Source organism: Tauraco erythrolophus, chromosome 8 (genome assembly GCF_009769465.1).
Source record: "Tauraco erythrolophus isolate bTauEry1 chromosome 8, bTauEry1.pri, whole genome shotgun sequence".
Lineage (NCBI taxonomy): Eukaryota > Metazoa > Chordata > Aves > Musophagiformes > Musophagidae > Tauraco > Tauraco erythrolophus.
In genome coordinates, this window is record NC_141472.1 from 43206329 (window position 1) to 43231692 (window position 25364).

At 38.7% G+C, this 25364-nt stretch overlaps 1 protein-coding gene across 1 annotated transcript in view; it reads right to left on the reverse strand.

The window, feature by feature from the left end:
- Window positions 1-25364, reverse strand: part of NEB (nebulin) — a 125373-nt gene that overhangs the window by 44346 nt on the left and 55663 nt on the right. The window contains 39 exon segments of the mRNA XM_086615581.1: window positions 397-504; window positions 1393-1500; window positions 1769-1876; window positions 2188-2292; window positions 2990-3094; window positions 3737-3934; window positions 4415-4528; window positions 5209-5316; window positions 5795-5899; window positions 5991-6095; window positions 6675-6779; window positions 7146-7343; window positions 8109-8222; window positions 8313-8420; window positions 9354-9458; window positions 10037-10141; window positions 10226-10330; window positions 10467-10778; window positions 11614-11721; window positions 11913-12014; window positions 13154-13252; window positions 13507-13611; window positions 14089-14400; window positions 14493-14597; window positions 15125-15229; window positions 15454-15657; window positions 16709-17020; window positions 17195-17302; window positions 17447-17551; window positions 17751-17954; window positions 18436-18747; window positions 18922-19029; window positions 20661-20765; window positions 20965-21168; window positions 21635-21946; window positions 22320-22427; window positions 22608-22712; window positions 23790-23993; window positions 24405-24716. Coding sequence (XP_086471707.1) covers window positions 397-504; window positions 1393-1500; window positions 1769-1876; window positions 2188-2292; window positions 2990-3094; window positions 3737-3934; window positions 4415-4528; window positions 5209-5316; window positions 5795-5899; window positions 5991-6095; window positions 6675-6779; window positions 7146-7343; window positions 8109-8222; window positions 8313-8420; window positions 9354-9458; window positions 10037-10141; window positions 10226-10330; window positions 10467-10778; window positions 11614-11721; window positions 11913-12014; window positions 13154-13252; window positions 13507-13611; window positions 14089-14400; window positions 14493-14597; window positions 15125-15229; window positions 15454-15657; window positions 16709-17020; window positions 17195-17302; window positions 17447-17551; window positions 17751-17954; window positions 18436-18747; window positions 18922-19029; window positions 20661-20765; window positions 20965-21168; window positions 21635-21946; window positions 22320-22427; window positions 22608-22712; window positions 23790-23993; window positions 24405-24716 — 5955 coding nt within the window.

The following is a 25364-nucleotide window of genomic DNA, read 5'->3' on the forward strand; positions in this document are numbered from 1 at the left end:
CATTCTGTTAAAGCCAATGACTAAAGAAGTGGGTACACACGTATAAAAACTAAAACTATCGAGACCCGATGTCATACAGATACAATAATGTCTATGCAACTTTAATCAAGCAGCAGCAGGTTGATTAATAAAACTAGGCTGCAATTGATTTTATATTTTGGTAACAGATTTAAAGGATTACAAAAAGTTAGTGTTATCAAGAACCTTAAAAACCCATACAGCTCACCTCCAAGCCTGGATCAAAGACCCCTTACCATTCTTGATGGATATTTGTCTAAATTGCTCTTCAAAGCCTCCAAGAACAAGGATCCTACAACCTTCCTAGTCAATGTACTCTCACAATTCTGATTTTGGCCACTATAATTACAATTGAAAGCAAATATATTTTTACTGTACCTCATTAATGACTTGATTCACTTTCTTCACATTTTCAAACCCAACATCTTTAGGTCCCAGAGTATAGCCTTTAGCTTTCATGTGTTCATAGGCTTCTTTATACTTCAGCTATAAAGTGGAAAAAGGAACAAAAACATACAGAAACTAAATTTGATTGTGATTCTACTTACACTGCAGTTCTGACAGTAATTTATGCAGTATAAAGAGCCAGATTTTTAGAGACAAACAAGTGAGACTTAGCTATATCAGTTAAACACAGATCATCATTATTTTTACGTCTATCATGTGGCCCAAGTTTTAAATCTCTCTTGCACCTAATAAGGTATTTGCATCTGACTGAGGAAATTCATATTTTGATAGTAATTGCTTCAGATAATTATTGGGTCTGGTAACATTTAAATTCTGTTTAGGCAAACAATCTCAATGTTGGGACTTGAGTGCACTGGTAAGATTTAGTTGCCCTCACTAGCCACACCTGGGACGTCAGGCCTTGCCTGAGCTATGTTGTAAGTGCACTTGTCTTCAGCCCTATCTCCATCCTCAGTTCCTGGAGGGACATTGGTCCTGTGTTATAGGTAACAAGATGTCTCTAGCCCTGTCTCCTGGATTTACCTCGGACCTATCTTATAGGTAGCTTGTCTCCAATCTCTGCTTTGTTTCCTGCAGGTCCTGACTGGATCCCCCCTGGGTGGACCTTGGCTCTGGTTCCTCACCTTGTCTGGGATTGCTGATGCAATCTGTTATCAGCCCCCTACTCTGCCCATCCCATTCAGGTACAGTGGGACTTCACTCTGGATGATGAGGCCACTGCCTATGTCGTGGTCACCCTCAGTTCCTGGCTCAGGTATCCACACCGAACTACCACACTCGTTGCTCTCTGACAAGGAATCTCGTATCTGAGAAATAGCTGTCTCAAACCGTTGTGTGCTTATACAGGATGGTCATCAAATATTTCTTTGCAGCTCATGTTGTAGAAGGACTCAGTGCATTACTTACATCACTGCCAATGTATTGGACATGTTTAGCATGCTGGAAGTTGGGGGTGTCTGTGGGAAGGCTGTACCCAGTAGGCAGAGCTTTCACACCAGCCCAGCGATACAAATTCTGCAAGAGAAGAGAGAAAGAGTGAGTTTGTGACAGCTGTGTGTAATATTTGAGAGTACTCCTTAGCTGCACAGGACATCTCAATCACAATTGGCAAAAGATTTCCCCCCTCTCTGCATTATAATGCAGACTTGTGGCTTAAACGAGGACGTTTTCCCACTTCCATTTTAGAGCAGTGAAATCTAGTTTCTTCATCTGAAAAGCTACAGACAGACATTAACTTTTAAAGAATTTGCTTTCTGAATGGACCCAAAAGTTTTATACTTACTTCACTCTGTATTTTGTTTGCATGATATGCCCGCTCCAAATCTACTGTTTTATCAGTAGGAATCATTTTGCCTTTAACATTGTGCTTATATTCACCACGATAGACAGCCTGAGAAAAAGATAAAGTAATTAGAGGAGAGTTGTAACTGTGATGTTCTCTCACAGTGTACACTGTTTCCATATATGTGGAAATTTCTCCTAAAAAATTGGATGACAGTTTTTTTGACTCAGTCAGTTAATGATTTTAGCAATTGTGTTCTAATATCTCAATAAAGGCATAGACAATGATTTCTAGACAACCAGCAATGATTAAATGATTAAAATGAAATTATTAAAAAAAATATTAAAAGTCACATTTCTAGAACTTGTGGAGTAATGGCATGTGCAATATCGGGGCTGAAAGGTGATACAAACACTTACTTCACTTAAATTCAAGCCACTGAGGACATTCTGGACATAGACAGGAGTATCCATGACAACAGTGTAGTCATTCTTCATTTTTTCTGCCTTAGATTTGTACTTAATCTGCAGAGAAAAATTCAAGAGCTCTAATTAGTAAGGGTAGTCATTGTTAATTAAATTTATTATATTATTATATTTACTATATTTACTCTTCATTTTATTACTTAACTATTCTATTAGTGGACCAGTATTTAAAAAGAAGGTGTATTGAAATTATGGCTGAGTTAATGAACATGACACTTTATTAGATAAGAACAGCTGATATGTCACACCAAGGAACATTAGGAAATGTCAATCTCATTCATAGAATAGGCATATGTACCACATGATAAATATCCAACATACTTCTGATACAGAACTTATGAGAGGACAGACATTCTCAAAAAACAGAAAAGTTTTCTTCCCATTTTAATGGCTGAATCCTAAACTGAGGATGTGTCATAAGATCTTGAGAGGAAAAAAAGAAAATCAACATCAAAATACTTCTTTAAAATATGAATTAGACATCATTTCTGCTTTACCTCAAGAGTTCTGAAGGAAGAATTACTGTTTTCAAGTGCATTTCTGAGAAGGCATGTATTTACACGTATGCTTAATGCTTTCCTGAATGGGATGTAATCTGACCATAACGATATATGAAGACTTCAGCAGAGGACATATAATTTTTCCAGATTACATCTGGAGTAGAATAAAGCTACTCCATCTTTTTAACACAATGGAGTGAAAAACACTAAGAAGCAGAACCAACGAATCCACTCACATCACTGCGAAGATCGTAGGCATGTTTGGCATGGAGAATTTCTGGAGTGTCCCAAACAAAGCAGCCAATGCCTTTCAGCCAGTTAAGATCATCCTTGTACACCACCTAAGGTATGAGAGCAAAGAGGCAAACTGTAGGATTTCCACTGGGACCTCTTATCTCATTGCTAAGTCAGTCTGAAACACTCAAACGACGGCAAGTAAGGTTCCCAGTAGTTTTACTGGTTTTTTTCTTGAGAAAATAAAATAAATAATAATAATATTGACCAATAATTAATTAAAAAAACCCAAATATTTTTAAAAATACTATTTGTATATCCTACTGGGCAATGATTTATTGACAGATTGCTGGCCTGCTCCTGGGCTGACCTATGCAAGGCAAGCGTGCAGAAGCTTCACACCACCAGGAATTTCTCAGACTTCCAAAGTTTCCACAGCTTATATAACAAATAATAAAGGACGATTTACAAAGAGGGATGGTTGAACTAGAACTGCAATGTTCTGCCCTAATGTCTACACTGATAACACTGAAATTATGCACATTAAGGCACATCTCAACCACACACTTATTGCCAAGTGTTACAAAAACATGACACAGATGCTGTCGAGCAGTGCATAACACAACAGATTCAAGTGGCAACTTCGGAGTGCTCCAACTCGGTGTTCACTGAAACATTTCCTCAGACAGAGCATAAATGCAAGAACCTTTTTTAAAACTGTGCCACGAGCTCATGATTTGTGAACTTACGTCGCTGAGCTGATCAGTTACTTTTCGAACATGGGCATTGATTTGCAGATCTGGCAGACAGATCCATTCATGGAGATGTGTGCGGTAATCAACTTCACTGATTTTCTTCTGCGCGTCCTTGGCAGAAATTATGTCCACCATGTCTGGAATAATGTGGACTTTAGCTTTATTCTTTTCATAGACTTCCTTGTACAGACGCTGCGGAGTTAAAGCAGTACATTAATAATGCTGACAATTAGTCTGAAGCATTAACTGTGGACAAATTTGAAGAAAAATGATTTATATTTTCATGGAATGCTAGTGGGAGAGCAATCACTTTGGCTTTGACTAAAACGTCCATCTTGCCTGCTCTAAAAATAATTTGCAACAAGGGTGATAAACTATGATTTATCAAATTTTCATTGTACTCACATGTTAAAAGGAGGTGCACTATGCAGTGCCTGGTTTTATGTGCAAACATGATATACTAAAGGTTTAGCCTTGCAGGCAATTTAACAGCTGAGTCACAAGCTTGAAAAGATACTCATAGGCGTGTTACAGAATTTAGCAAATACTGACCACTGCCAAATGCATGTGGAAATGGGATTTCTGAATGGAGGCACGTGGATTCTTTGAGTGGCCTCCTCTGAGATAAGTCTGGTTTTATCAGGAAAACACACATCAGAAAACAACACTTACATCAATATTAAGCTTTCCAACTCTAAGGCACCTCGCTGTGTTGGGATCATCCTCAACGCCTCTGGGTAGTGTGTACAGTGCTTTAAACTTGTCATATTCTTCTCGGTATTTTACCTAAGCAGATGCAAAGAAAGGCAACAAATAACTGGCTTCAATGAGTCAACTGTATTTTTGGAACAAAACTCATCAGTAAGCAAAAGATTTAGTTGAGTCCAAGCAGCAGAGAAAGCTTTTAAAGTAGGATCTTGGTTTTCTATTTTATTTTAAATGGCAAAGCAAGCTCATCATAGCTATCATGTAAAAACAACAACAGCTGACTAGAAGACTTTAAAAGTAAATGGATGTAGAATAAGCTATTTATTTATTGTTCCAGTTCTTCCATTTAAGGTATCCATGGAGAGAATGAGCACTTATAAGCCTCAGTTCAGTAAAGCATAAGATTATGTTCTTCTACACTTGGTAAAGCATCATTTAAAGACATTTGGTGTTTTTCTGACCTGGATGGTTATGCAATTTAGACTAAAAAAACCTAACTAGACATTTTCAAGAAACAGTTTCTATTACTATAAAATGTGACATTTTTTTCCATTAAAAAAAAGCAGCAGAGGACTGTTATCCAAATGATTATCACAGAAAATTGATTATCCACAGATACATATTACATCTAAATTAAAAATAGAAGATAATTTAAAAACAATCTTTTTATACCTATAGTGTATGCAAGGCATGAAGGATTTCATTGCTAGAATTGATGATCTGAGTATAAAAAAAAATAAAGTATTTTATTCACTTACAGTACTAGCGTTATGCTTCAGTTCCTTTGCCCGTGCTAGGGATACAGCATCAGAGGGCATTATATAGCCAGTAGCTTTCACTTTATCCCAGGCTTCCTTGTAGAGATTCTATGGGAAAAAGAAAGTTTTTGTGAGTGGAAAAATTCTTCTCATGGGTAATAACCAAGGACCAATAGAAATCAAAAGCCCTTCTGTTTTTTTTGATAGCCTCTAACTATTACTTGATATCAAGAGGCTGTACACTAGTTTAATCTTAACAATGCACATAAAGAGTGACAAAAATGCTTTCTAGCTATTCGTGTCCATTCTCATATATGGTCTTAATTTTGTTTGGGTGCTGTTTTCTTCAGGGAATCCATATATTAATGCATGTATTTTGACAAGATTGGAACTACAGTTAGAAAGTATGCCTTCTGCCTGAAATACAGCACCTTCCACATATTCAAGCAATGCAGAGGGCTGTCACTGGCTTTGATAAGCTCCATGCTTGGACATTTATGTTCAAACAGTGAACAAACAAAACAAACCAAAATTCCCACACAGTAGCACCTTAAGAGAAAAAAAAACAATGTGTAGAAACACTCACATTGCTAAAGAGATGTTTCAAATTTTGAACTCTTTCCGAATCCACTGTTTCTGTCACAGTTGTATACTTGTCCTTAGTTTTGTGGTAATCTTGCTTGTATTTCACCTGTGAGATGAAAGACAGATTTAGTTGACTTGTTTCAGTTCTCAGAAGGAGCACAGGGAAAAGCCTGAGTAGAAGAAGGGGGAAGACTCACATCACTAGCATTTAAACCACTCTGCACCGCAGTCACATACAGAGGTGTGTCAGTAACAACACCAAAGTTCTGCAAATTCTCTTTTCCTGCAGCTGTATATTTTATCTAAGGAAACAAAACAAAACAAAACATTAATGCTGAAAATGATGAGGAAATTTCCTGCCAGTTTTCTTTAAAACCAGTTCTGGACAACTGAAGCCCAGGGTTACGGCCCAGTTAAGACCAACTTCAAAAGTGACAGGTCAAATAAAAGAAATACTTAATATATAGCCAGTAATAACTAAGGAATAATGAAAATTGCACATCGCTGTATAGCATTCAGTAGGCTAAGTGTACAATCAGCAAGGCAAGAGACACAATTTTCCCAACATAAATGTCTCACTGAACTATCTTATGCACAGGGTCACATACAGAAAGATAAAGTGTCATCTTCTCACTGCTAAAAAACACAAACTTCTTGTCCTTCCATTCTCCTAAGATTTCTGCTCACTCCATGACAAAAATGATCGCGTCTCTACAGACAAAACTGCAAGAGTATATTATAATAGTTTGAACAAAATACTTCTGATGTAGTAGGAATTACTTCATTCTGCTCTGGGCTAGGACAGGTGTCAGTTCCAATGAATCATAAATGGAAGAAAAAAATCTTCTAAGTATTCCCTTATTTGTGGAAAACATGCTTACTTGGCTCTGGAGATCATAAGATTTTTTAGCATGCAGGATTTGTGGAGTATCCCAGACATAACATCCAAGTCCCTTCAGCCAATTTAAGTCATCTTTGTACACCACCTATATGGAAGAAAACAGACTAGTAAGTTAGAAAGAAATGTGCCTTCTGCTTGAAGAAAGTAGTATTTTTTTATATTCAGTATATTCCACCTGCGTAAACTCCACGCAGAAGGTTAACACTGAATCTGAACCAGGCTCAGTCAGTAATTCCAACCTAACTGGAAGTTTAAAAGTGAGCACAGAGAAGACCAGCCTATCTCATGCTTTAACTGAATGATATTTACCCACAGGATTTGCAAGGGAAATTAAATGAAATAATGCAGTACAGTAATAGATATTTGAAAGTATTTTGTATTTAAATACCTCAGAAAAAAAAAATCACACAAAAGGCTACTAAAATGTCAAACAAATAAATGAAACACATACATCGCTCAAAATTTCCTGGGCTTTTCTGGCTTGAATAACATCATTTTCTTCAGGTGAACAATTCCACTGATGGAAGTAAGTTCGGTATTCCAGATCGCTGAGGATATACTGGCACTTCTTGGCTAGCACGTGATTCATCATGTCACTTGGAATATGGACGTTTGCTTTGGTGTCCTCATAATTCTTTCTGTACGCCAACTAAAAAGGAAAGATTGGGGAAGAGGTGAGAAGAAAGAACAGTGGTTTTCTGCATAATTTTGACTCTAATAGGCTACAGGTTATAGCACAATCTGAGGCATGCTTTCTGAATTTAGTGGCTAAAATCCCATGGGATTCAATAAAATGAAATCTTATCTTTGATATTAATCACTGTTTATTCTGATGAGGTTCTAAAAGCACAAGAATGACCTTCTTCACTTGCCAATTTAACAGCTGGTGAGAAAATCAACAAGACTTGAAGATAAAAGTCGTCATATGCTACAAGCATGTTTTTAATCTAGTTAAATCTGCCTGTCCAGATGAAGACAGAATATTTGGGATTATACTAACTTTATGCTCTGCATGACATGCTATATGTGCAGTGGTGATAATAACTAAACACCAAATGTGTGTTTACTTTTCCAGTTCTTAAATTCCTATTTCAATTAAAAATTAACACTCTTTTTTTTGTTAAGCAAAAGTATCCTAAGTCATGTAGTATTTCCTACTGCTCAGATTCTTAAACTGAAATAGAAAAAGATTTTTTCGCTACTCCAATATGTATATTAACTAAACAAATCCCTTCTTAATCTCCTAAATAATTTCAATTATTCAACTCACACACAAAATAACCATTCAGGAAACATAAACGTGTTGAAAACACTTTTACTGAGGTTATTAAGCATTGCATTATTCATGTTAAAATATGTCACACTAAACTAAAGAAAATGGAAAATACTACAGCCAGAATAACCCTCTCCTTACCGCACTCCTCATTTTCTGGAACGCGAGCGAATGAATGACACCGGGGAAATCACCAATGTCCTTCCCAGCCAGGTAATGGCCTTTCAGCTTCTCATATATTTCCTTGTATTTAAGCTGCAAAATATTCATTTGCAAATTTTAAAGTTCATTCTAACAACAGATAAGGAAAATAAAAAAGAGAAAGAATGGAAAATTCATACTAACCTCACTGTTTATGTAGTTCGCACGCTTCGCTCCAACAAGCGGAATGTATTTCTCATCCAACGTATACCCAATGGGCTTGCTAATTTCCCAAGCATTTTTATAAAGTTTCTAGACAAACAAAACACATACAGGTGCTGAGAAAAATTCCACCACACTTCCTAAGAAACCAGACTCTACCATTTACACGCTCGTGGATGATGACTACTTGATTTATAGAGTAGTTCCTTATTCCATTAATTGTCCCAATAAAGTAAATGAAGAATTCACTTATTCAGTGTGAGTAAGGCAAACCTGAGCACAAATTAGAGCTGATATCTGCTTTCTCTACTATATTTGGAATTCAACATTCCTCACCCAGAAGATTAATAAAAATATCCAAACTGTAGACATGAACTCTTGTTTAAAAGTTCGGTATAGAATTGGCATTGATAATTTTATAGATATACGTTCAAAATTGTGAAAAATCTCCAAGTAATACTATTGTTTATTATAAGAGCATTAACTGTGCCAGTGGCACTTTTCTAATACATCATATTTTTTTAAATATTAAACATATTTACCTTCAGACTAAATTATGAAGCACCTACTCAAATGAATGGTCACGTTTTCAAAAAACAGAGGTTTCCCATTAAGATTAGTGAGGCTACTCAAAAGTAACTGTTTAATAATGTAAATCATCTAAAATTTTCCTCTCTTATAAAAAAAATAAATGAAAATTTCATCAGTGGCTTAGGAAGGTATTATTGGATAGAATTACAAACTGGTTTTGTCACATGAACTCTGCTGCTACTACTGCTATTACAACTTCCAAACATCACACAGCAGTGCTTTAAGATCAGTTCAAAAAGGAAAGAAATTATCCTTATCTCAATGATCCAAAATGGGAAATACTGAAGAAAAAAGATTAAATAACTTTCCCAGAGCCACCCAGTAGACTAATGACAGAAACAGAAACAGAATAGTTTTCTGAAGTCCACTCTGCATTCTGTTGCTTCCAAAACAAACAAATTAAAGCTCAGTTAGATATTTATGGAATCTTACATCGCTGTACAGTAAGGACATGTCTTTGGCATGGTTCAGTGCAGGAGTATCATCAGACCCAATATACTGGCCTTTCTCAAGGTTAAATGTTTCTTTGTACTTCAACTACAAAAGAAGACAAACACAATGTTAATTCCACAGGAGAAATAAATTATCCCAACTAGTCCATCTGTTAGAAGTAGACATGAATTTTCTGTTATCATATCTTCAGTAACGTTGTGTAGATACTCCAACCACTACACTACATTGGAAACGTCATCAGCATGTCACACCACAAAATCCACATGGCATTCTACTGAAATTGAACATACTGATGGGCAAATACCAGTTAGCAGCAACACCAGGGACTCCACTAGCACTACACAACTAACTGCTGTTCACCAAGAACAGGATTCAATTTTGAACTACTATAAGCAAAATCTATGTAAACTTGAAATAAGGGACAAACTGTATCCTTGTACAGAAAAATGCAAAAGTATTTTGGATAGCAGTATCGTGTTGCTCATTTACGTAACTTCTTATTAAATTTATTTACCCCAGAAAAAGTCTATTATTAATGAAGCATGCATATGCACACACACACACATACATAAGGCCAAACCCAGTATAGTTTAGCAAAAGCAATTAAGTCATCTACTAATTCTAGTAATATAACAGTTTCTATTAAAAAAAAAGGTACATACATCACTCTGATTGACAGAGTTAATCTTTGCCAAAACAATGTCAGGAGTGTCAACCACACTGGTATAATTGGAAAAGTTATCAAGGGCTTCTTTTGTATAGGCTCTCTGCAAAGAAAGAAAATGTTTTCTTAAACACTGTGCATGAGAAAGAAGAGCTAGTCACATAACTGTTAAAATATTTTCTCTTACCTTATTTATCAGTTCTTGTGCATTCTTAACTTTCTTGTGTTCCACTGAATCCAGAGGAATCCAGCCACAGCCACGAAGCCATTCCAAATCAGATTTATAAATATTCTAAATTACGAAAGATGATAAAAAAGGAAAGAAGCTATTGAATTCAGGACAACATTTTTCAGTCTTACGTAATATAGACCATGTACCTAGACCACACTAAGTGGAAATGACACAGCCTGTATGGAATATCACTTACATCACTCTGCAGATCATAGGCCTTCCTTGCTTGAATGCAGTCGTTCTGGTCAGGGTGGCACGTCCATTCGTGCAGGTGTTGGCGGTAGTCAACTTCGCTGACCAAGGTCTGACATTCCTTTGCTGCTACAACCGACACCATGTCCGGAGGGATGTGAATTTTGGACTTTGTTTTGTGATAGTCTGATTTGTACAGTCTGTCATTCTGGATCTCGCCTGCGTGCTCAAACCACACCAGTTTTGGATCGTCTCTCATACTGGCAACTCCAACGTAGTGACCTCTTTGCTTGACGTACTCAGCTTTGTATTTAAGCTGATGGAAGAAGGGAGAAATACGTATAAAGTCAACACTGATTATATCTGCTCTTATTTTAATCTGTGAACAGCTACCGTTTTGTCAACACAAAGAACAGACGAGACAGGGAGTTGTCAATGGCAGTCTCTGGTTTTCAGTACATGACCAGATGAAAACATGATACAAACAGTAATGTTACTTTATGTAGTCCTTCCACTTCAAAAAATATATATTTTTATAGATTAATATGCTACCATTTTTCAGTAAACAGTATTTTCAACACCAAAGGAAAGCCTTGTTAGAAAATGTTTGCTATAAGTGCATTTGGCCTCAGTTTTGTAACAAATTTTTGTTATTTAAGGTATTTACATCACACTGTTTTGATGAAGCATATGTTCAAACTAAGAGTCATGTAACAACTTCAGCATCCGTTATGAAAAAGTTTAAAATGCAGTGTGCATACCATCTTACAGTTCTTCAAGGAGGAAGCCTCCATGAAGGCATAATATGCCAAAAAGTGAAATCAGAGCTATATATTATAATCATATAATATCACTTCAATTATCTAACAGTTATAAAATATGGAAGTCCACCTCAGCTGATTCTGAAAAGACAGTTTCTGAAGAAAGTGGAAGGTGGAAAGAAGAATCTGACCTTTCAGCACTGATTTCTGTAAAGCCCATAGTAACAAACATGGCTGAGCTGTTTGGAGGACAGTAGACTTCATGGGTCATAAAAGGTCTACTGGGTGTTTCCCTAACAGAAAGCTTTTTATGTCAGTTGTTGAATTTGCAAGGCCTTTAACATTTCCAGGCTTCCAAGCACTTGCTCCCCTAATGAGAAAAATTATTACCTCACTTTGGACATCATTTGAGTGTTTGGCGTGACAGATCTGCACAGTGTCAGGAGGTAAGAGGTAACCAGTGGCTTTTTCTTTCTCCCAACTTTCCTTGTATAAATTCTGTGGAAAATAAAAGTGAGGAGGAATTCAACACTACTATAGTGATAATTGCTACCATATATATGTAACCTATATCAAAGCATAAGGATAATGAACCCTTCCTTTAGGATGTTCTTAATAAGGCAAGTTTTTCTAAATTCCTCAAAAGAGTTATGAATGTGAGTAGAAACTGTCAAGGAGACATCACGTACCTGATTGAGAATTCTGGCTGCCTCTCGGGCCATATCTAGCTGGGGTGTATCTGTTAGAGTATAATTTGACTTGATCTCATTCCATGCTTTGTGGTATTTATTCTAGAACAGAGAAAGAAATTACTGCCTTGCAGCACCATCAGAAAACTGAGAAAACGTAACACCAAACCCCATATTTTATGAATGAAATCATGTATAAAACCCTGAATTTGCAAGGCTATTAGACATGACACATTAAATATACATCCAAATGGGGAAATTTTTAAACAGGAAATTTTACAAGACAAGAAATTACAAAATTTCTCGGAGCAAAAATGGTCCCAAGGCAGCTGGATGGACAGGGAAGAATCTTCAGAAGTCACAGTTATGCTCTTGTTTGCTCTACAGGGACGTACAGCCAACAGCCAAGCAGGAAGTGTCTGAACCAGGCCAACAGGTTTTAGGCTTTTCAAGAGCACATCTCTCTACTCAGCACGACCTCTATGTGAACGCAGCCTTCTAGTGACTCCCAACCACAGATACCTACACTGAGTCGTGTTCCCAAGCACAGGACATGCCCAAACATGGGAATGTGTTTGCATGGCAGTATGCCATTCAGTTCAACCGTATCATTGTTGTTGCCATCCTTTTACCAGTGTGTGAGTTAACATAAGGGTTTAGCTCGGCTTGTTCTCTAACAGAGGCACACATCAAAAAAGAAACACAAACTCAAGAGGTGAGAGGAGGTCTTGTCATTTCATGTTCACAGACCAGCTTTTGACAGCCTAGCCTTCAAAAAACACGGAAAGAATGGCAAGCTGACAGCACACCAGTTTTGTTCCTGTCTATCGTTACGCAGTAGTTAACTAAAAAATGTAAATTCATACTGGCACAAGGGAGAAAGAATAAACATCGTGGTTGCCAGACTGCAAGTGGCTATTTATGCTTCTGTTGTCAAGGATCACCAAGGATATCAGCCAAGACTGAAAGAAGGGACCAGCTGCAGAACCAGCACTGGCTTCTCATGTGTCTAGGAAAGATGTTCTTCTGCTTGAGGAGCTTCTTCCCTCATAAGCCATGGAGATGAGCTGCTGAAGTCCTGTTCATCTTTATGTCACACATTCACAGAATTCCCAGGGACTGAGGAAGAATTCTTTTGCATTTTTGTTAAAAGATAAAATAAATATCCTTTTAAAGATAAAATCCCACCAAGTAAATACACAGACCGAGTTAACAGCCCAGAAACATGCTAGCAAACTTACATCACTAAGAATTTCACCACTGTTCTTCGCTGTGATGTAATCAACTCTGTCCGCCACTGGAGTAAATGGAAGAGTTTCGGCTTTTGTACGGTACTTTCTCTGCACAAGAGAAAAGATGAACAGTCAGATTATATTGGAATATTTTCTAGCTAACACAGCAGTTCTGAATACATATACAAGACCAGAAAGTTTACGTGGAAAGAAAAACTCTCCATACACAATGAATGCTTTGGAAATACTCCAGCTGTATTTTCTATTAAAAAAAAAAAAATATTGATGTATTTAACCATTAAAAATACTTTAAATCACAAATACCCTTAAGAAAATTCTAGTACTGAAAACCATTTTGTTACCTCATTCAAGAGATCTCCAGCATATTTGACATGCTTGATTCCAACTGAATCATTCGGCAACCATCCAATACCCCGTAGCCATTCTAAATCAGATTTGTAGATAGCCTGGGAAAATAAAATAGGGTCCATTGTTCCCTGTACAATCCAGCAAGATTCATATATAACGCCACTTGGTTCCACTGGTTAAAAGGAGAGCAGTAATTCCAATACCAGCACTATATCTCAATTTATCACACATCAAACTTGGCAATATGTAAGTGCATTCCCAATAAACGGCAAAGCCAATTCACTGAATCCAGCAAAAGATTCCCACTACTTAGAGCTGAAGCAGACTATAAAGAGACAATAGAGGGTTATGAAGTATTGGAACAGGCTGCCCAGGGAGGTGGTGGAGTCTCCATCCCTGGAGGTGTTTAAAAACCGTGTGGATTTGGTGTTGAGGAACATGGTTTAGGGACCCTGACAGTGCAGGGTGAATGGTTGGACTCAATGATCTTGAAGGTCTCTTCCAACCAGATGATGATTCTATGAGTCTATGATAATAGAGTAATAAGTTAAGCTGAGTTTTCATGTTAAACTTACATCACTCTGTAGATCGTAGGCTTTCCTAGCCTGTATGACATCATTCTGATCTGGAAGACAGATCCACTGATGCAAGTAGTGACGGTAGTCAACATCACTGACCAAAGACTGACCATGCTTAGCTGATAGGATAGATAGCATGTCCACTGGGAGGTGGCATTGTGTCTTCCATTTGGCAAAGTGTTTCTTGTATTCTAGTTCACTCTGAACTTTGCCTATGCCGAGGGCAAACTTCATTTTTGTATCTGCTTTTGCATTTGGAACTCCAACGTAATGTCCTTTCTGCTTCTCATGGTCCAGTTTGTATTTATACTGGGTAAAGAGCAAAGATCACCATTACCAACAGTTATCATGAAATAGCTCTTAAAGCATGTGAAGAGCTAGGTGTCTCTTTTGGCACTTACATCACTAGCAATTTCTCTAGAAGCTTTGGCTGCCTTGATGGGGATTGCATCTGCTCTCAAATCATAACTCATCTTCAACTCATCCCAAGCTTCTTTATACAGTTTCTGAAAAGACAGCAAAACGTCACACATATGCTAAATACTCTGGCATTTGCCGTTAAAGAAACATATAGTTTGCTGCCATTTGTTTACTGAAATGCCATGAGAATTTTTTGTGTGTTACTCCTCCTCCTAGCCAGAAATACTGCTGCAAATCTTACTGCCTTTCAAACGTGTGCAGTACCTGCAACACCAGGTTTGCAACCTGTACTGCACAGAAGGGTGTTTGTAGAAGGTTAGAAAATACTTACATACCTTGGGCTCTCGTCCATTGCAACAAAACTTTGTCTCAATGGTGCATGATCTCAATAACTTTTAAACAGCTGTCTGCAAGCATTGATTTTAAAATGTCTAAATACTTTAAGAATACTCAGCAGAGGGTAGGGAATGGTGCAAGCCCTGTATGAGGACACACTTCAGCAAGATTCGCGTGACTTAATCTTCAACTTTGTCAGTAACATCTTAGAATGTTGCAAGTCACAGGATACACATACTATTTTATAGAAATGTAGAAAATAGAACAATAAGCATACCTGGCTATAATTGGCAGCATTAGCCTTGGCAAGGTTGATTTCAGGTGTGTCTGGCATAACATGGATCATAGTCTTGTCCTTTTCCCAGGCTTCTTTGTATTTTGGCTGTTAAAATAGTTCGTTTTATGACATTGTAATTATGAAATTTCACTTGTCGATAACGTAAAATCCCATAGATATCTCCTGAATTACCATCTCTAAAAATTAAAACGTCTGGAAAAGCATTAAACTTGACTTAAAATACCACTGATTACTTTTATATTTTAGCAGGGGGAATTGTCTTTAACTGTTTATAGTCTTGAAACAAATTTAAGAACATTGTAACGTACAATGCTGACTTGTTCGGCGTTCACTTTTGCCAGGAGAACATCTGGAGAATCAACAATACTGGTGTACTTCAGGCTTTCAATAGGTGTACGATACACATTATCACTCAGGAGATCCTGGGCATGCTTCACTCTCTTAACATCCGGAGAGTCATTAGGCAACCACCCAATTCCACGGAGCCATTCCAGGTCTGCCTTATAGACAGCCTACATCAGACACGGTCAGAAAAGGAAAACATGGTGTTTAAAATGATTGTCTTGATTATTTTAAACTATACAAAGTGGGATGGGTTTTAGAAACTGTCAAATCAGCTACAGTTAGATTTATCCTTTTTATACACAAGCCAAGTTCAATGTCATAAGGAAAATGCAATCTGGGAACCAGGTTTTAAGTAGTTTGTTTCTTAAACAAACTACTTTCTAAACATTATGCAGTTAAATAGAGGGGAAACGACCGAACAGAACTGCCATTAATGATGATGTGTATTAAGATTTTACAAGAGTCTTCCTCTCCCCTCTGGAATATTTATCCCTCTACTCACTCCAACAATTTACAAGTGAAAAAAAAAAAAAATCAAGCTGCCCACCAGGAAACTTGACAAAAAAAGGAGGGAGAAAAAAATGTTATAGAGGTAATGGGGAGTAGAGCTACCTGGCATAACTCCTGAAGTGGTTTCAGACAACATTGTTTAAGTTTTAATCAGGCAAATCCTTCAGCAAGGAACATGAATCTCACCTCTGAAGCTCATTAATGAAACAGAGGAAGACTGACTGATGTTGACTGATAAGTAGCAAAACCAAGTCAGGAAATCAGTTACACTTACTCCTCCTTCTTTGAAATCAGCCACTAAAACAACGTACATGCTATATTGCATAGTTTTCTTGCAATTAAATAAATTTCCAAGCTGACTCAGGTAAAGAGGAGTAATAAAAGCCACCTAATTCCAAAGTAGCAAACAGATGTTATTTCATAAGTCCCAACAAAGTAAGACAGACAAATCCTTAATCTCTCCAAAACGCAATACGCCAAAAGCATATCTAACATAGCAAAAACCAACTAAAGTTTTTCTAAAATTTAGAGGTAAAACCAATACTTATTACAAAATAAAAAGAGTAGATAATAGCAGTAACATGAAAAACTAAAGAAAATAGTCTCAAGATAAACCCTTTATGACAGTATAATATCAAACCATCATAATGAGGCCATAATATGTGAAACAGCAACAGTAGTCAGTACCACATCTCTACACATACGCACATCACTCTGCAGGTCATAGGCCTTCCTTGCGTGGATCACGTCGTTCTGGTCAGGCAGGCAGGTCCACTGGTGAATGTACTGGCGGTAGTCAACGTCACTGACTAGTGTCTGGCACTCCTTGGCTGCCTGCACGGACATCGCGTCCACTGGGATGTGGATCTGGGCCTTGGAATCATGGTACGCCTTCCTGTAAAGCCGGTCGTTCTGCAGCGCCATGGCACGTGCCGCCCACGACAGTTTGGGATCCTCCTGGGCAGTCCGGCACCCAATGTAGTGGCCTTTCTGCTTCTCGTGCGTTTCTTTGTACTTGTACTGGAAATGCAGAAAGAAGGTCAGCAGCCACACATGGCTCACCTGAACACAACTAACAAACAAAGTGCTTCCAGCTTCCCAGGTTGTCAAACTTTGAACTGAACTTCTCTCAGTTCTCCTGAGCTGGACACGGGGAGCGACAGACAGGGCAACCACATGAAGAGCAGACTGTACCTCACTAGCAATGTCTCTGGAAGCCTTGGCGTGTTTGATGGGAATGGCATCAGCTCTTAGGTCATAGCTTTTCGCCTTGGCCTCATCCCAAGCCTTCTGGTAATGTTTCTGCAAAGAAAATTAATAACCCTGATTACATGCAGTCAAGACTTTCTGATATCAATGCCTTCTCTTAAAACTTACTCTGGAAGACCAATTGTCATGCTCTTAATTTCATAAAGCTTCACATGCATAACAATTTTATTCTCTTACATTGCTGATGTTGAGAGCATTGACTTTGGACTGCACCATTACAGGAGTATCGGAAGGTATGGAAATCTGCGTCTTATCTCTGTCCCAGGCTTCACGATACAGGTGCTAAGGAGACAGGAAGCAGAAGGACATTTCACTATAGTCTGAACACTGGAAAAAAAACACCAACAGGGATTCTCTGGTAATTCTGATCTGAATCAGTTTCCAATTAGGCATTCCCAAGGTAGAAATTCTAATCTCTACCACAAAGAAAAGAAAAGAAATGTCCTCACATAAGTAAAAGGTGAGTAAAAGGCAAACTTACGTCACTGATCTGCAAAGCATTGATCTTGGCCTGGACGACGTCTGGCGAGTCAGTGATGCTGGTGAATTTCATCTCCTCCGGCCGCGTGCGGTACAGCCTCTCGTTCAGGAGCTCCTGGGCCTTCTTTGCTTTGACCACATCCACAGAACCTTCTGTCAACCAGCCGATGCCTCGCAACCATTCCAGGTCTGACTTGTACACATTCTACAAATGAACCAAGAGTTATTGACATTGTAGAGACAACTCTACGTACAGAGAGCTTTCATACAAGGCTTTTACCTAACTCCTTCTCTTACACAGCAAGCAGTCAATATGACTGTTGCGTGCCAAGTCCTTCCTCAGCTAAATCCCTCTTCTGCACAGCAAGAAAATTACTGGTATTTTAAAGATACTTGCTACATACAAGCCAGTGGTGTAATCTGCAAGCAAACATTCTGCAGCAGACCAAAAAACCATCAGAAACAGTCCTTATGTTTCCCTTCCATGTGAACTGCCCAGAATACTTCTGGGTCCTAAGCTGAACATACTACTGATCTGGAAAGGATGATCCGGATGAAGTAAAATAAACATACCAGAACTGACTGCAGGCTTATGAACGTGCATTTGAAAGGATATTTGCCCAGTCACTAATAAACAGAGCCTCAAACACCCGCCATAAAGCTTCTCTACAGCTACTCTCACTCACATCACTCTGCAGGTCATAGGCCTTCCTTGCGTGGATCACGTCGTTCTGGTCAGGCAGGCAGGTCCACTGGTGAATGTACTGGCGGTAGTCAACGTCACTGACCAATGTCTGGCACTCCTTGGCTGCCTGCACGGACATCGCGTCCACTGGGATGTGGATCTGGGCCTTGGAATCATGGTACGCCTTCCTGTAAAGCCGGTCGTTCTGCAGCGCCATGGCACGTGCCGCCCACGACAGTTTGGGATCCTCCTGGGCAGTCCGGCACCCAATGTAGTGGCCTTTCTGCTTCTCGTGCGTTTCTTTGTACTTGTACTGGAAATGCAGAAAGAAGGTCAGCAGCCACACGTGGCTCACCTGAACACAACTAACAAACAAAGCGCTTCCAGCTTCCCAGGCTGTCAAACTTCGAACTGAACTTCTCTCAGTTCTCCTGAGCTGGACACGGGGAGAGACAGACAGGGCAACCACATGAAGAGCAGACTGTACCTCACTAGCAATGTCTCTGGAAGCCTTGGCGTGTTTGATGGGAATGGCATCAGCTCTTAGGTCATAGCTTTTCGCCTTGGCCTCGTCCCAGGCCTTCTGGTAATGTTTCTGCAAAGAAAATTAATCACCATGGTTACACGCAGTCAAGACTTTCTGATACCAATGCAATTTTCTTAAAATCTCTTCCCTTGGAATTAACAGCTTGGGTTCTCTGTTTGCCCGCTGTAACTGGCAGGGCTACAATAACGATCCTGGCAAGTGTCTCAACAGAAAACTCAATCCTTAAAAGTCAAAGCAGATGCAAAATCCAAAACGCAAAGAGCCAGCTGAAATATTCCTGAAAACACATCACAAGGTCCCCTCTAACAGACTACTGCTGGCCACATGCATGAGCTCACAACATAGAGTCCAAAGAGGCAGTCCAGCTGACAGTGTACACCTCCACAACCACCACTGAATTCTGCATGACCCTTCAGCAGTCAGAGGTTCTGCTCACACACACCTGCTTGCAGGGTCATGGCTACTGGGGACAAAATAACTGTTCTACTGACAACACATACCCACACTCTGCTTAAGTTACGAAGCCTCCTGACAGCTGCTAGAGGCTTCTTTCTTTACCAGCCATTTTTAGTCCTATCAAGAAAGAGAGTGTAGGCAGAGAAATTCAATCCATTTGTGAGACTGCACAGAACCAAAAGTGCCTTCATGTGTCTACAGACACCCAACCTGTCCAGGACATCAAGTCCAAGAACGTGAGAGCTCTTTAGTGGCATCTTGGTTCACAGCAGCTTGGTCAGCCCAGTTGGCAACTTTATCATTAATATAAATGGGTAAATTATGGGCTTTTAATTCATTATGATGACTGTGGAAATTCTTAATCTGAATTCTATTGCAGGTCAGACTATCAGGAACTCAGAAAAAAAAACCAGTAATCAAAGCATGAGCAAGACAAAAACAGGGGAGGTGAAATGTCTGTTGCAATAACATTTGAAATATTTCACACCTAATTTGATCACATCAGGTAGTTTTGAAAAATATTAAACATACTATCAACTTCAAGAAAGGCTGGGAGTAAACAGTTTCCAGGCAAATCCCCAGACAAGTCCTGCTGAAAATGCAAAATGAGAAATGTTTCCAGCTTTACAGACTCTCCAGTGTGTTAGGCCCATAAAACCAGTGAGTGAAACAACACAAATCTGCAAACCAGGTCAGGGTTGATGAGTTGAGACTCCAACAAAAACTCCATGGAAAGTATTTGCCAGTTTTTGTCAAAGGGAGGAGGAGTTGTGTGGAATGCACACTGAAATTTGGAGTTTGCTCACGAACACACAACGTATCAAGCAAGGCAGGCAACCCCATGAGTCGCTCCCTCAGGAACTGGCGCAGTTTAGGAGGAAAGTCATCAGTGCCGGTGTGCCCTGTGGAACCAGTTCCATCGATTTCATATCCAGATGGATTGAGAAAGAATACAATGGCATGGACAGCAGATCAACAGCTTGGGCCTCTTTGCTTAATGAATATCTAGTTCAAAACCAGCGCTCACTGGTGCATCAACAACTTACTCTGCCTGAAGAGCCCCTAGATGCAAACTACGGTTTAGAATACAAGCACATGAGAAGATGGCATTAGTACACCACAGCTTACAGTAAAATCTAAAAGACATAGGACAAAACCCGGGAGAACAATTGCCACTCTTAATTTCATAAAGCTTCACATGCATAACAATTTTATTCTCTTACATTGCTGATGTTGAGAGCATTGACTTTGGACTGCACCATTACAGGAGTATCGGAAGGTATGGAAATCTGCGTCTTATCTCTGTCCCAGGCTTCACGATACAGGTGCTAAGGAGACAGGAAGCAGAATGACATTTCACTATAGTCTGAACACTGGAAAAAAAACACCAACAGGGATTCTCTGGTAATTCTGATCTGAATCAGTTTCCAATTAGGCATTCCCAAGGTAGAAATTCTAATCTCTACCACAAAGAAAAGAAAAGAAATGTCCTCACATAAGTAAAAGGTGAGTAAAAGGCAAACTTACGTCACTGATCTGCAAAGCATTGATCTTGGCCTGGACGACGTCTGGCGAGTCAGTGATGCTGGTGAATTTCATCTCCTCCGGCCGCGTGCGGTACAGCCTCTCGTTCAGGAGCTCCTGGGCCTTCTTTGCTTTGACCACATCCACAGAACCTTCTGTCAACCAGCCGATGCCTCGCAACCATTCCAGGTCTGACTTGTACACGTTCTACAAATGAACCAAGAGTTATTGACATTGCAGAGACAACTCTACGTACAGAGATGTTTCATATAAGGCTTTCCCCAAACTCCTCTAACGGTTACACAACAAGCAGTCAATGAGATCGTGGCATGTCAGGTCTTTCCCCCACACAGCTAAACCTCTGTTCTGCACAGCAACAAAGATACTTTTAAAGATACCTGCTACATGCAAACTAGTGGTGTAATCTGCTAGCAAACTGCAAGCAAACGTCCTACAGCAGAACAGAAAAAATCCCTTCCTTATGAACTGCCTGGAATACTTCTGGCCCCCATGCTGAAAATACTACTGAAAGATCATCCGGATGAAGTAAAATAAACATACCAGAACTGACTGCAGGCTTATGAACGTGCATTTGAAAGGATATTTGCCCAGTCACTAATAAACAGAGCCTCACCACCCGCCATAAAGCCTCTCTACAGTTACTCTCACTCACATCACTCTGCAGGTCATAGGCCTTCCTTGCGTGGATCACGTCGTTCTGGTCAGGCAGGCAGGTCCACTGGTGAATGTACTGGCGGTAGTCAACGTCACTGACTAGTGTCTGGCACTCCTTGGCTGCCTGCACGGACATCGCGTCCACTGGGATGTGGATCTGGGCCTTGGAATCATGGTACGCCTTCCTGTAAAGCCGGTCGTTCTGCAGTGCCATGGCACGTGCCGCCCACGACAGTTTGGGATCCTCCTGGGCAGTCCGGCACCCAATGTAGTGGCCTTTCTGCTTCTCGTGCGTTTCTTTGTATTTGTACTGGAAATGCAGAAAGAAATAGTGAATCTGGGATGTATTTCCCACAATTTAATATTGCTACTTATCACAAATAGACTTTTTTATGTTACCAAATATACTCATTTAGAGTTTAGAAATGCCTAGCGAATTCTTGCTCCGCAGCTTTTGTTTATTTCCATTGTAGTTTGTTATTTTCTAATATCTGATTCATGTCAGGATTTATGCTTCATTGTTCCTTTTGGAAACTGCTTCCCATTTTCTTTCTGCAGTAAATTCTTTGTTAACAGGCTTTCAAGAAGAATCTGATATACTACTTTTTTTATGTTGTACATGGCTTATTATTTCATCCTTGTTTCTCAAGCTAACTGAAAATAAATGCAAGGGAAGAACATACGTCACTCGCAATATCTCTTGATGCCTTTGCACTTCGGATCGGAATTGCATCAGCTCTCATGTCATAACCCTTCTTCTTGGCCTCTTCCCAGGCTTGTGTATAAAGTTTCTACACAGAAGAAGAGAGAAAATGGCTTCTCATTATTCTGAAAGATGGAATTTCTACATTTCATAATTTTTTTTCTTAAAATCTTCATGAATGCACATTTTAGAAGATCTTTATGGTTAAAGAAATGCTTATTTAATTTCTGAATTTCCATTACTTTAATATATATTTAAAAGTTCTTACATGGCTAACATTAGCTGCATTGGCCTTTGCTAACAAAATTGTCGGTGTGTCAGGCATGACGTGAATTGATGTTTTGTCTGCATCCCAGGCTTCTGTGTATAAACGCTAGGAGAGAGGAAAACACATTCCTTTAACAAGTTTATTTATGTGTGACATGATGGAAAGACTGCAAATATTAAAGCAGTAGTTAAGAAGAACACATCCATAACATAAAAGTAATCTCGAAGCAGAACAAGATATATATAACCAAACTAGCACATCTGTCCAAAGAGAGTACTTTACAAACTGTGAGGGGTAGTTCAAGCAAGCTTTAAATACCCTGACATAGCAAAGCTTCTCCTTGAACAGCTCAAGAAGGAAACTTTGTCCTTCCTCGTTGTTCCTCAGGCTAAGTTGGCACTGCAATTGATTGATTTAGGATTGCTGGGAAACTGCTGTAGGAGGAAAACTATCGTCATTATTCTGCTGTACCTGTATGAGTTGTTTGACTGATGTGTCTTAGTAAAGAGAAGGAGCAGGTACCTTGTGACTTTCATGCTCCAGGTCTGAGATAAATTGCAGAAGCTTCACTTCCAGAGAACATAAGCTATTTCCTCATAACTTGTCTATCATGCAGTATGACATTCAGCCAACAAAATGTCACTATAGCAGCTGCAGTAAAAGCCTCAATATTCTGCTACATGCTATCCTATAGTATGGTCATGGCACCACCATCTCTGGACATACCCTAACACCCTGCTGGGACATCACTTCTGCAGACTACACAGTATTGTCTAAGAACTGCAAAAAAATATAGCCTGTTCTGTCTGAGATGAGCTTTGTACAGTGAAGTAGCATTAACAAAATAGAAAAAAACATAACAAACAAACATTTAAAAATAGGATTTCAGCTGGGATGAGAGGAAGAGAGATATTCACCAAAATTTTTAGTATTACTCTTGAAAAATATGTGATTTAGGTGACTTTTTTTTGTGGACAATTTTACTAAATGTTCAGTTCAGACTGAGCTCTGAGATAAGAGCTTTCGTGTGCAAAGGCTGAATTTTGACACTCATCTTCTCTAAGTCCACATCAAAACTGTTTAGTCTTCCTTTCTACTTTCTATTTTGCACCTCATGAACAAGTTCTATTAGCCAGTAATACCAGTGATCTTGAGAAAAAAAAAAAAACACACAAACCTCACCTTGTTCATTATCTCAGCATTTTGCTTGGCTAAGACCATAGCCAAAGAATCTGTCACACTAGTAAATTTAATTTGGTCTGCTGGTTGACGATACTTCCTTTCACTCAGGATTTCTCCAGCTTTCTTAGCTTTCTCGACTTCCATGGAACCAATAGGAACCCATCCAATACCTCTTAGCCATTCCAGGTCTGATTTGTAAACAGCCTGAAAAAAATTTGAAAGTTCATTCTACATGTGTAAATGTGATCAAATATTAAAATAACTATAACTAAGTATGTCCTAGACTGTACGAACAACTGTATATATTTCTGCATAGGAGCAGGATATGGTTTTGAAAACAATTGTTATTTTTTAAGATTTTGTAAAATAATTATTAAATTACAAAAGGAACAGACTTATTGAAGAACTTCATAAATACCAGTTACACACAAATGACACCTCAACCTAAGGACTAAGAAACACAAACAAAAAATTTTATGATCAAATATTAAACATTTCACCTCTATCAACAAGTCTGATGCAAGCGACTAAGGCGTATTATATTTCTTTTAAAAACTATATTGTACAAGACTCAGTATGTTTAATGATGTATCACAAATTTAACAATTTACTCACATCACTCTGTAGGTCATAGGCCTTCTTAGCATGGATAACATCGTTCTGGTCCGGCAGGCAGATCCACTGATGCAGATAGTGCCGGTAATCTACATCGCTGACCAACTCTTGACATTTCTTGGCCAACACGATTCCCAGCATGTCCACTGGGCTACTGAAGTGGGTCTTGGTCTTCTCAAAGGCTTTCTTGTACTCTCTGTCACTCTGGATCTTGGCTACGTGCATCGACCACATCATCTTTGGATCATCCTCGATGTTACGGGCCCCGATGTGGTGGCCCAGCTGCTTGCGGTAGCCTTCTTTGTACTTGTACTGAAACATAAATTAAGATATTCATATTCACACGGTATAATTATAAATAAATAAATAATCCACCCAGTTTAACGTAATCATTAATATTTTGTTTAGAGAAAAATATGATTTAGGTCTTTCTACTGTTTTAATAATTTTTGCATAAAAAGGATTTTTATTACAGATATCACTATCTCTGATTTTTTACATAACTATATCACAATTTCAATTAACTAAACATTTAATGTCAAATACTTACTAACAAGTTTGATATTCCACATTATTTTAATATTAAGATTAAAACGTAAAGATTAACTTATTTTAAAAACTTATTACAAAAGCCTTGATGAGTCTGAGTTGGTCTTAATACTAACAGATTAAATATCCATCTGGATAGAAAAACCAGGAGCATAAAAAGCTATTATCCTCTGTCTCTTAGTGATGTTTCCTTATCCCAGAAGCAAAACCTGTCATAGTCATTGCGTATGTTCTTTCCTAGTTTTGTATTCAGACATCTTGAATTTCAATATGACTCTTCAACAGAACGATTTTTTCCAGAATAGACAACTATTTAGAACTTTTAGAATTGATTTACTAATATATCTGTTTTGGGGAGAGGCTTTGAAATATTTCCTATTTTGAATCAGAAATTAATTTGACTATCTCTAG